This window comes from Citrus clementina, unplaced genomic scaffold (assembly GCF_000493195.1).
Source record: "Citrus clementina cultivar Clemenules unplaced genomic scaffold, Citrus_clementina_v1.0 scaffold_5, whole genome shotgun sequence".
Lineage (NCBI taxonomy): Eukaryota > Viridiplantae > Streptophyta > Magnoliopsida > Sapindales > Rutaceae > Citrus > Citrus x clementina.
Genome location: NW_006262201.1, coordinates 35,925,967 through 35,939,220, shown reverse-complemented (window position 1 = coordinate 35,939,220; position 13,254 = coordinate 35,925,967). Strand labels below are relative to the sequence as shown.

Sequence of the window (13,254 nt, the reverse complement as noted above, 5' to 3'; positions counted from 1 at the left end):
ACGCTTTAATTACATGTAATCAAATTGGAAATCTAGTCCGCAGGACGGTTGCCTTTTTTGCAATGATCCAACGACTCTGATTTGTTAACTCTACTCCAACTTGGCCTGTACTCCAATAATAATAATATTTGGGAGTCCTTATGTTACATTTAATGTAACATACACAATCCACAAGAACCACACAAATTGTGAGACCCACATAATTATGTGGTTCTTGTGGGTTGTGTATATTACATTAAATATAACATAACAAAATCCATAATATTTTGCTCCGCAACACTTGACCCCGAAACTCCGACAAATCTTGGAGAATAAATAAATAAATAAATAATAATAATGGAGTTTTGTTGTGAAAGTCCCGTAACGTAGGAGACTTGGGGGGTGAGAGAGATACCTTGGATAGAACTTAGAAGAAATTCAAATTGGATTTGGGGAAAGAAAATGACTGTAAGTTATATAAAATGTAATTTAATATTTGTCTTACTATAAAATTCATATGGTACTAATTTTTTTTTTTTCAGTTACATATATTTACAAAATAGAAATATGAGAAAACGTAAATATATTATTCCACTCAATTATATTTAATTAAAAGAGAATTTGAGTTTATAAAAACTTAAATTATTGCTGTCACAAATATGAAAATAAACGGCAATGACAACACTCTCTCCTCCATAAAATGTAAAGATGTTACGGCCTGCAAATTTAAAATAGGGCAATAATCAAAGAGTCAGAGATCCTGTCGCAACTAGATATATTGCGGACGACATCTCTTTTAACCCAAAATCATCAACTACGACTTCAAGTCCAAGTGCCAAACACAACAAACGTTAGCCAGCCAAGAACGGAAGTTCGGCGAAAAAATAAATGACTTGGTCGCGCTTGGGACCGACACCTATACCGGCATATATACTTACTGGTATAAAGAGGAGTCAACAAATAAGCAAATTTGCCACTACTAGCTTTATCAAAGCTGCTAACTGCCACTTGCTATACGCATTGAGTATTGACTACCTCGATTTTGATGCCACATTTACAGCTCTAGCAGGCGCTCCTAGAGCAAGTAATATATATTGCCACGTCACATCAATGTTTCTTCGATCAGCGAGGTTTTAATTTGAGTTCATTCCCGTGTTTGTTTAAAAGTTGATGTTTCGGGTCACATCTGCTCCCGCGTGAAATGACGTACGAATCTAACGAAGATGATTGAATTTCTTTCTAGCCAGAACCGCAGAAATTTGCTTTCAATATTCAAATCAAATAAAATCCAATCTTATCCAAGGCTTTTTTGTGCAGACGGTGAAGGAATGGGGGACGTTACATGCAGAGACCGAGAGATCAGCATCTGTAATAACTAATCATTTCAAAGTGATATTGTTGTTGGCATCATATTAAAAAAAGATGCGGGTATTTTTCTTTAAGATGGCTTTTATCTGGAGTCACTAGTTTGCTTTTTTAAAGTTTATATGATCGATTTCTAATGCGACTGTGACTCTCAACCGGCCTCCATATGTATAGTGCCTGCGACAGGTTGACCCGCCAATTATTAACGTGGTCATGGTTTGAGAATTTTGGTATTTATAGCTTTTCATTTCCGCACGCCTCTTTGTATTTTCACAATCCAAAACGATATAATAATTAATTATTTCAAAGTGCTATTGACCGGCATTGTCTTAAAAAATTCTCTCAAAAGTTATGGTGTGAATCAAAAGTAGAGGAGTGCTAAACATCTAGAGGCTGAGAGAAACGGCAACTTCTGCTGCCGTTTTGCCTCTCTCCTCCTCTCAGCCATAAACTACTTTTTTTATTATTTAAAAAAAAAAAGGCTTGATGGGATAAAAAGTTAAAAACATCTCTCTCTCTCTCTCTCTCTCTCTCTCAGTTCGCGTGACATCATCACTCTGCTAGTGCTCTGTCCTTCTCTCGACTAGTGCTCTCTCTCTCAGTGTGAGTGGATCTAGAGAGATCGCGATCCTCCCTCACTCATGACTACTGCACAACTCAAACTTGTCCCACCTCACTCACTTCTTTACTCATTCTCGACTTTATCCTCCTCTCCGAACTGTCGCTACCCCCCACCGGTTCTTCCCTCTCTCCGGCTGCCAAATACAGAAGATGCTTAGTGAAAGAAAATGACTTTTTTTTTTTTGTGTGTGCATTCTTGGATTAATTTCGTAAATTTTGGTGGTAATTATTTCATGATAAAGATGAATTTTTGGTTTGGAATATTAATTGTATGAAAATTACTAGTTGCCAGAAGAGAGAAAGTCAGATAGAGTCGAGTGAATGAGGTCGGAGAGTTATGCAGGAAGGTGAGGGAGATGCAAGTTATAATAATTCTTCCGGGGGATTGTCACTTTACCGTACAGTAATGAACGCATATTATTTACTCTTTTTTATTTTGATAATGGTTAAAAAATTTTTGATAACATAAGTTTATAATATTATTCATATTTTTAATTATTTTTTATTTATATTTATTATAAATTAAATAAATTACATGAATATAAATTAAATAAAAAAATATATATTTTAATATTAAAAAATTAATAATAAATTTTATTTTTTGTAATTATTTATTTTGTGAATATTTTTTATAATAAATATTTTGTAATATTTTAAAATTAAATGTAAAAAGTATAGGAAAATATTTTATTATTTATCTTATAATAAATTTTTATTTGTCATTTAAATTTTTTTATAATAATTTTTTATCATTTTATAATAATTTTCTTATATATTTATTATAAAAAAATTTCACAAAATAAAATAAGTACAAGAAAAAAATTTTAATATTAATTTTTTTACTCATATCAAAATATATATTTCTTATTTTAAATACTTAATTTTTATTTAATTTTTATTCATGTGATTTATTTAATTTATAATAAATATAAATAAAAAAATATTTAAAAATAAGAGTAATATTAAATTTTTTAGTTATTATAAAAGTAATAAAAAAATGATATATATTAATTATTGTAGGAGAAAAATTGATAATCTCTTTAATTTTTTTATATTTTTAATTAAAAAATAAAAAGAAAAAAAGTGAGACAAATAGAAAGCACGTGAACTGCTTGCTTTTGTTTGTCCCCATAATGCTTGAATGATTAAATTTTTGTTTATCCCCATCAATCATGCTATAATTTTTTTTTTTAATTTTTAATAATAAAAAATTATTATGAGGCTGAGAGGAGGGGAGAGGCGAAAAAACAGCACATGTTAAAGCATTTTCCTTAAAGGTAAGTAGATATTTAAGTTGGTCAACATATCTTTTCTTTATCTATAGTTAGATTCGTTCAAGTCTTTCATAATTATAGGACTTGGATGAGCACAAAATATGTGTCAAAATTCAAGAAAAAGTAATTAAACTTTTATTTTGTTGAGGACAAATATAAGATTCCAATATGACAACTTGCCTTTACCCTTAAAATATCCAACGAATTTTGTCGATCCTAGTTAATTAGAACTTTAAAACATAGGATAGATCATAGATGTACATCATCTAAGGGATCAACTCAAGTAGATACGTCTTGAATTGGATATAAACAATTCATCCAATGAAATAGAAATAGTATCCCGATAGGCTTTTTCTTTTCCCAAATATGAACCTTGTAAGAGTGAGGGATGTTATTAAAATAAAAATAATTAGTCATACAACGAGTCAGAATGACATCCTTCATATATTTCCTTGCCTTTTAAATGATCCCCTTTCTTTTCTTTTTTCTTTTTTTTTTTTTTTGAAGGTTTCGAAGTTAATTTTTAATATTTCTACATTACGTACTTTATCCAAGTAAGCTCATGAAAATAGGGAGATCAGTAAGAGAGTCTTGAGTACTCCTTGCGGTATTGTTCTTTCCTCTTTATGTTTCTATTAACTTCTTTATGAACATTGGTAGAGTAGGAACCAAGAGTACCAAGACCTTTTAGCAATTATTACTTTTGTTCATATTAAAAAGACAATTCCTAATTAATTGTTAATTCAAACAACGCAGACTCTTTTGTTTTCTTCAAAAAAAAAAAAAAAAAAAAACCTAAAACTCTAATTTTTCAAACGCATAGTGACAAAAATGGGCATACTCTCAATTTTAGTCATGTTCATTTAATAATTATCATACAAAATATATGCAAATCTACAGTGTTCTCCCCTCCCAGGGGCCAGGCCCCAGCCACGTTATGTTGAATTGTTGATTCTCCATATTTTTGCCACTCCTTATGCGTACATAATTGAGAAAAGTCACTAATTTACCGTAACACATAAGAATTAATCATATGATGACACTTAATTTGTCTTATATAAAACAGTGAAAACAGAGAGAGTAGTTGTGAGTTGTAGGTGCCTAATTTGACATTTGTTTTCATAAAAAACAGGAAAACTCTTGCGGAAATTAAGCTATAAATTCAACTTCACTGCCCCCCAAACATAACATCCAGCGCAGTTTCACACTTTCATGTGTTTACCGACTAATTAAACATGGCGGAGATGATGGAAACTACTAAAGCGAAAAAAACCACCATGAAAATAGCTCTGCTAATCCTGAACATCATCCTCTTGGCTATAGGCAATTGCGCTGGCCCTTTGATCATGCGCTTATATTTCCTCCATGGAGGCAAAAGGATTTGGTTCTCAAGCTGGCTCGAAGCCGCCGGCTGCCCTGTCATTCTCATTCCCATCACAGTATCCTACCTGCAGCGGCGCCGCAGTAGCACTACTACTGATCACGAATCATCGACATCATCGCAGCCGTCCAATAATGATAATAATAAGTTGATCTTGATGAGACCTCCCGTGTTCTTCGCCTCAGCGATCATTGGAATCCTGACAGGATTGGACAATTACCTCTACGCTTACGGAGTTGCTCGTTTGCCCGTCTCAACTTCTTCCTTGATCATCGCCTCGCAGCTGGCTTTCACCGCCGCTTTCGCCTTCTTGTTGGTCAAGCAAAAGCTTACATCTTATTCACTCAACGCTGTCTTCTTGTTAACGCTTGGGGCAGTCGTATTGGGTTTGCACACCAACGGTGACCGGCCGCATAACGAGTCAGCAAGACAGTATCTAGTAGGGTTTCTGATGACGGTCGGAGCTGCGGTCTTGTATGGGTTTGTTTTGCCGTTGATGGAGTTGACTTACAAGAGGGCCAGGCAAGAAATCACCTACGCTCTTGTTTTGGAGATTCAGATGGTCATGTGTCTTTTTGCAACTCTTGTCTGTACCGTGGGAATGGTCGTCAACAAAGATTTCCAGGTTTCATTTCTCTTTAATTAATTATCACTTTATTTTCTCTCCTTCTTTTGCCGGCCAGTCCATTTTTTTCGTACAATTATCATCGGATTCTTCTGTTATTATAATATTATGCATGCGCAGATCAACATATGAAAATTAATAACATTATAACGTGACTGAGCTGATCAAACAAGTCAATTAAAACTCATGTAATCATATACAATAAGTTACTCTAATATATACGGTCAAATGTATGGAGAAAAAAAATAAAAAATTGACCAAGTATTCTTTATTTTCTTCTCTAGCATCATGCGCTAGCTTGAAATTTATCTTCTTCTTTTTTTTTTTGTTAATGATTAATGAATCAGCTTTGCTGGATAAACGACAATGTGGTGATGAAAGGGACCTAGTAGTGGGCGAACTCATCATAATTCATAGGTTTCAATTCTGTCACGACACATGTACAGCACACTTAGTAGATAAAAAGGGAGAAACAAAAATCATTATCTTGCTATATATGTTTTCTCCAAATATATGTCTTTAACAACCTATTGTTTTAAAATATTAGTGGATATCTTGTCATTAATTATGAAAAACGAGATAAAGTGATGAAAGGTTAAAGCAAAAAATGAAACAGTTAATGGAACAAGTTAATTGGTGCAGGCAATTGGAAAAGAAGCAAGAGCGTACACGCTAGGCGAAGGCAAGTACTATGCGGTGGTGGTGGCGAGTGCATTAATTTGGCAGTGCTTCTTCTTAGGGGCTATTGGAGTCATTTACTGTGGCTCGTCTTTGCTCTCCGCAATCATAATCGCAGTTCTGCTACCAGTTACCGAGATTCTAGCAGTCATTTTCTACAAAGAAAAATTTCAAGCTGAAAAGGGAGTCTCTCTTGCACTTTCGCTTTGGGGATTTGCTTCGTATTTCTATGGTGAGATTAAAAACAATAAGAAGATGAAGAAGCGGGAGCAACTTCCAGAAACAGAAATGCCAATTCCTAATCCATGATAACTAGTTTAACCATTGGAATGCCGTTAATTGGCTAGCTACCATAGTAAGTTTTATTTCGATATGAATTATTTATGATTACTATATTTCAATCTCGACTTGTTCAAGATAAACACCCAAATATATATATATATATATATATATATATATATATATATTCTGATCAAATTATAAATAGATAGATAGAGACCAAAATAAATTTTGTAGGGTTTTTATTATTTGGGACCGTTAATTTCGCGTCTCATGTGCTTCACGTTATAATCAACCTGCCCACCGGCATATTATAAATTTATTAAAGCATGCAAAAGCAAATGAGTTAATCCCCACTTCACTTTGTTTATTTATTTATCTTCGGATTATTGCGGGCACACGCATTCATTCATGATTCACGCCAATCACCATCAGATGCTGTTCATTGCAACTTGCTCTCCTAAATTAAATAGATACGGATATATGTGCGGGTATATTTATTTAGTCCGAATAACAATCTGAACGTAACTTAAGACAAATTTTAGATGATAATAATTGAATTGCATATAAATATGAACATAGATATGAAGATTGTTCGAGATCCTTGATGCTGATTCTGCTCAGAGGCTCATCTTTTGTTAGTCGTTCCGATTCTGCTAAGATACCTGCCGCGAATAATATTTACGAAGATGTGGCTGATTAACGGTGGGCTGTAAATATGACAACAACCGGTTATGAGTGTGTTTAGAGCCAAGGAAACGTCTCCGGTGATAGAGGAATTCTAAAATATATCAAAGTAATATAACTAATTGATAATTAATGCATGTATGATATATATAGTTGAATTTTAAATTATTATTAATTATATGCAGGTTTTTTAAAATAAATATACACATATTATAATATTATCTACTTATTGTATGAATATTTTAAAGGTATCCTCCAATTGTTCTATTATTTTTCAAGTGCACGATGAATTTTTTTTTTTAATTTTAAGGTAACTCATGTGCGCTTTTGTCCTTATTCTTGGTATAGCTAGTCCGCCCATTTCGTCTAGATAAGCAAAACGTATTCTATCATAACTCGTTCCTGCCAAGAAAAAAAGTGCAGCACTAATCAACCCATGAGAAATTATTTGTAAAACGGCTCCATTGAGACCTATATCGGTTATCGAGCCTATTCCTAGAATTATGAAACCCATATGAGATTAAGAGGAATAGGCTATTCTTTTTTTTAAATTCCGTTGGCCGGGAGATGTTGAAGCTGCATAAATTATTTGCGCGGTACCTACTATCATAAATTGAGTGATTGTGTTTAATATTGGTGTATAATTTTGTATGTAAGTCAAGTCCACGTGGATTAACTATTAACTATATTGATATATTGCTAGTAATAAAATCCCTATTTGTTAAAAAAAAATGTTGGGTCACACTATATTTTTCCTATTTTCTTCTAAATTATAAAAAAGTGATTTTGAGAAATTAAAATAATTTTAGTTTTGATAAATTTATTTAAAAATTACTTATAGTAAAATCACTTCATTCTTTAACGTATTTTTTAAAGTAGTTTTATCTTTTATATATTTAATATTATATTTCTTTTAGTCAATTATAATATTATATTACTTTAATTTTTAATATATCATACACACACACACACATATATATATATATATAGGGCACTGTTTTAATAGTGTTCGAGAATTATTTGAGAGTTCGTTGGATTGAAATCTAAAGACTCCTAAATTTTTTTTTTTTTAACTGCACATGGTGGGTTGGCTGCACATGATCAAACAAACCATGTGCAGCCAATGTTGGCCTTTGAATTTACATCCAAAGGCTATCTTAATAGGGTATATACAATGTCATAATATTTCTAAAAATAAAATTTATTAAATGTTTAACTCATGGTCAATTGATCATTTTAACAGCACATTTATCGATAAATTGACTCTACGGGTGGGAGAATGAGAACCATATGAATTTAATGTAGTCGGTCCGCTTGGTCCAATAATCAATGATGTTGGGTGAGAATCCAGAGATCATTAATGTCATTGGCTGTTACAGCCGCATGGGTGGTTAGATTTTGATATTCTTAATTTAATGGATGAAAATAATTTTAACCTAAAATGAGGTATAGATGTAATAACTTTTTACAAAAAAAATTATTTTGAATCACATATTTATTTATTTTTTAAATAAATTTTTATTAATTTTGTATAACTAAATAATTTTGTTAACCATCTCTTCAACATTTATTCTTAAAATTTTTAAAAGTTTTTACTATATTTTTATAAAGATATAAATAATTATAATATTCATAAAGGTTTATAAATTCTGAATATATATTTGCACATGCATTTATAATTTCTTATCTCTCCTAAGAATAAATTAGATTTTTTTTCTTATATATATATATATTCTCTAAATTTAGCATCTTGAATTATAAGAGAGATTAAATGTCATAAAAATATTATGACTCTAATAAATTACTAGAAAGATGTTACAATGAATAAATCATTAGAACCTCTAATAATTTTACAAAATATATAAACTAATAAGTTACCACATTCTAACTATATACAAAGAGGATTTTCTTATGAAAAATTTTAATTATTTGATCCGATCAATAATTCAGACATGCGGAAAAATAATCAATTAAATTGAATTTCACTATATTTATAAATAAATTAAGAAACTCAAATTTATTTATAAATGAAATAGAAAAAGCAAACGATACCACATTCTAGCTATATACAAAGAGAATTTTCTTATGAAATATTTGGGTAAAAGCTTGTTTGGTCCCTATATTATGAGGTTAGTGCCCATTTAATCTCTATATTTTTAAGAATTCCTCAAAACGTCATTGCTGTTAAATATTAACACTTGCACCATTATTTTTTTATTCTTTTTAGCATGCTTTTACAATATTACACTCTTACAGTAATGTTTCTTTTTTGGATATTAATAAAAAATTGGATTATCAAATTAAACCCAAAATTAAAATAAAAAAAGATATATATTAATTTTTGTTGAAGCTCATGTGTGTCCAAAAAAATTAATTTTGTGAAAAATTAAATTATCAAATTTTTTAGAAAATTAATATTTTAACTACTCAGCAGAGTGTTCCACAAAAATTATATATATATATATATATTATTTTTATTTTATTTTTTGGTGTTAAATTGGTAAATTAATTTTTCTTTTTAATAATGTCTAAAAAAATAAACATTATTATAATATGGTAATATTATAAAAATAAGTCAAAAGGAATAAAAGGTAATGGCAAATGTGTCAATAATTTAATGATAAGGATGCTTTAGGGTATTTTAAAAAATATAGGGACTAAACGGACACTAACATCAAAATATAGGGACTAAATAAGCTTTTACCCGAAATATTTTAATCCTCTAATCCGATCAATGATTCAAACAAGAAGGAAAATAATCAATTAAATTGAATTTTGCTATATTTATTAAATAAATTAGGAAACCCAAATTTATTTATAAATGATACAGAAAAAGAAAAAGAAATGTTAGAAATTCTTAATTTAATAAAGAAAATATAAAACAAATTAAAAAGTTAGGAGATCAAATGAGTAAAAAATTTAATAAAGTTAAACAATTAATAAAAGACTTCAACATTGAAGATCATGATATATTAAAGTAAGAAATCATTAATATAATGAATAAAAACTCAATAAATATAAGATTAAACAAGTTAGAAATTCAATTAGATAGAATAAAAACTTGCCACAGAATTTGCTATAAATATAAATGAAAAACTTAAAAAAATTGAAGTACAATTGCTGTGCAGCTTGGTTGTAGCTTGGAGTTTAAAATAAAACTTTAAAAGTTATTAACTTTTATGTGGATTCAAAAATTTATAGTTGTAGTCATCCATGTTGTTTAGTGGAAACGTTTCAGCTGGGCAAAGAAATGAAATAAAAGACATCTTTCAGCTAAAGGTGGTTTCGAAACATGAAAAGTATTTGGGGTTGCCATCCATGGTCGGAAGAAAGAAAGTCAGCCTTTTCAAGGAAATAAAGTTGAGAATCTTAAGCAAAATCTCGGGATGGCAAAGCAAATTTTTCTCAAGCGGAGGAAGGGAGGTTCTAATAAAAGCAGTGGCCCAGGCTGTCCCAGCCTATGCAATGAGTGTGTTTAGACTTCCTTCAACTTTATGTGATGATATACAACGAGCAGTTGCTGGTTTTTGGTGGGGAGCAAAAAAAGATCGGAAAAGTATCCACTGGACAAAGTGGGAGAGTCTTTGTCACGCAAAGGGTAGGGGAGGGCTTGGATTTAGAGACTTTGCATGCTTTAATCAAGCCCTGATAGCCAAGCAAAGCTGGAGAATAATCCAAAACCCTGAATCTTTGCTGACGAAAATTCTGCAGGCAAGATACTTCAAGAGCTGTGAATTCTTACAAGCCAAGTTGGGATCAAAACCATCCTTCATTTGGAGGAGCATACTTTGGGGGAGACAAATAATCCAAAAAGGAATGAGATGGAGAATTGGATCAGGGGACTCGGTTCAGGTATACAAGAGCCAATGGATACCAAGACCACAAAATTTTAAACCTATAGCTCCGGCAACTCTAAGTGAGGATGCCAATGTAGCAGGCTTGATAGATGCCAATCATCAGTGGAAAGAAACACTCATTCATCAGCATTTCAGCAAAGAAGATGCTGAAAAAATTCTAAAAATCCAGCTCCCAATCAGCCCCCAACCAGACCAAATCTTATGGCATTATGATAAAAAAGGCCAGTATTCGGTTAAGAGCGGATACCAGATAGCTAGGAAGATCAAGCACTCTGAAGAATCATCTTGCTCTGAAAATAACAGTGGGCAATGGAATGTGATTTGGGCAATGGAGCTGCCGGAGAAAATAAAAATTTTTATGTGGAGGGCTGTAAAAAATCGGCTCCCAACAGCAGAAAATCTATGGAAAAGGAGAGTGGTGCAGGATCCAATATGTTCGAGGTGTAAAATGAAGGCTGAGAGTATCGTCCATGCACTATGGGAATGTAAACCAGCAAGGCAGATGTGGAAGCTAACTCCCTATTATGCAGAAATGAAGGTGCTTATAAACCAGGATTTGTTATCTATGATGAAGGAAATAGAAAAAAGAAGAAGCAAAGAGGAGTTGCGGAGGATAGTTGCGTTGTGCTGGGCAGCATGGTATTCAAGAAACGGGTCTATCTTTGAAAATACAGAGCAAGATCCTCATATCACAGTAGCCAAAGCTGATGCCACAGTTGAGGCTTATGCAAGAGTAAAAATGGGGAAGATTTTAGCAGCAGCAAGCAACACACCAGAAAAGAGATTAAGCTGGTTGCCTCCTCCGCAAGGTTTTTTTAAAGCAAATGTCGATGCGGCCATAAATGAAGAGAAAAGGGAAGCAGGTCTGGGAGTGGTGGTCAGAGATAGCAATGGAGAAGTGATAGCTGCAGCTGTCAACCGAACATCCTTCTATGGGAATGTAGCTCAAGCTGAAGCAGCAGCAGTAAACATTGGGATCCAGACTGCAATGGAAGCTGATTTGCTTCCTCTAATTGTCGAGACGGATTGCAAAGAAGTCTTGGATTTAGTCCTCCATAAGCAGAGCAGCAGAACGGAAATATTCTGGAATATAGCTGAAATTCAAAAAAAGATGAGCTCACTTAACAGCAGGGCAAAAATTCAACATATCTCTAGAGACTGTAATGCAATTGCTCATGCACTTGCTAAGATAGCCTTAGGTAGTGACAGATCTTGTGTTTGGAAGGGATCTTTCCCTCCTCAAATCATGTGCTTGTTTTCAAAGCTTTGTTAATGAAAGTAAATCTTTCTATCAAAAAAAAAAAAAAAATTATAGCTGTAACGAACTGTACGTTGGAGTTGTTGAGTCATCATTGAATTACATCAATAGACTTGACTAGCTTACAGAATCTGTGAGCTACAGATTGCAGCATCAGCCGTTGGATGTGGTTACGTGTGAAGTGAAAAACTAAACAATAGAAAATGGGACGGTGGGAGATGTTTGTTACAGAATCTGTACCATAGGCAGGTCCACATCAATAATAAACTTACAAATGCTAAACTGTAGGCGGCAACAAAGTCGTTTCGAGTTGAATCATCACAAGCCAACAACGAGAAATTTACTCACTACTGATTCACTTTTGGTCTTGTACTCCTGTTGGGGTTCTACGTTCACCCTACAATATAAATAATGTTTGTATATATCGAAAGTAAAACAAAATCTAACACAAAACCCACAAGAGATAAAAAAGAAAGAGTGGTGATACAGTCATAAATTTTTATATAAATTTATCTTGTATAAATTGACGTGACATTAATTCATTAGTTGAATAAAAATATAAAATAATAAAAATAAATCATGTGGGCCAAGTGATATTTAATTCAACTAATCTTATCATGCCACATCAGTTTGTACAAAATAAATTTGTACAAGAGTTTGTGGCTATATCATTACTCAAAAAAAAATTGTCTTAATAATTAAATTTTTTTTATATTCTAATCATGATTTTTTTTTATATACATATTACTATTGAATATGAATATTTTTTTTTTCTCTTAATACTAAAATTCTCTTATACTGTGGGAATGCTGGAAAGCAATTGCTTCTAAGTTCGTGGCCACATCTTTTCTAAATCACAAGTACTTTCGTACCTTTTAGCTCAAAGATCACATAGAGTTAACATATTTGTACAAAAGAGCTGCCCACACCTTTAAAACCTTAAAGGTGTGTTTGAAGTATTATATTAGTTGTATTGCATTATAGTATAATATAAGTAGTTTTGTCCATGATATAATATTATGTTAGTGTACTATGAATTGCTTTATATAAAATAACATTATTTTATAGTAATATTAATATGATTTAAATATATTATTAATTTTTGAAATTAAGTATTAACTATTTATTTTTTATATATTAATTTTTTAATAAAAATAATTTAAAAATATACAATTATTAAATAATAAAATATTACAATATAATGTTATATTATTAATAGCATTACATTATAATATAATTTATTTCTATAT

The 13,254-nt window shown here is 31.6% G+C and overlaps 1 protein-coding gene across 1 annotated transcript; it reads left to right on the top strand.

Moving 5' to 3' along the window:
- Positions 1-4,322: 4,322 nt before the first annotated feature.
- On the top strand, positions 4,323-6,328 carry LOC18042235 (purine permease 1). The gene is made up of 2 exons (XM_006433835.2): positions 4,323-5,245; positions 5,888-6,328. Exons 1-2 carry the CDS (start codon positions 4,475-4,477, stop codon positions 6,230-6,232), a joined length of 1,116 nt encoding a protein of 371 aa, XP_006433898.1. The 5' UTR covers positions 4,323-4,474; the 3' UTR covers positions 6,233-6,328.
- Positions 6,329-13,254: the final 6,926 nt, after the last annotated feature.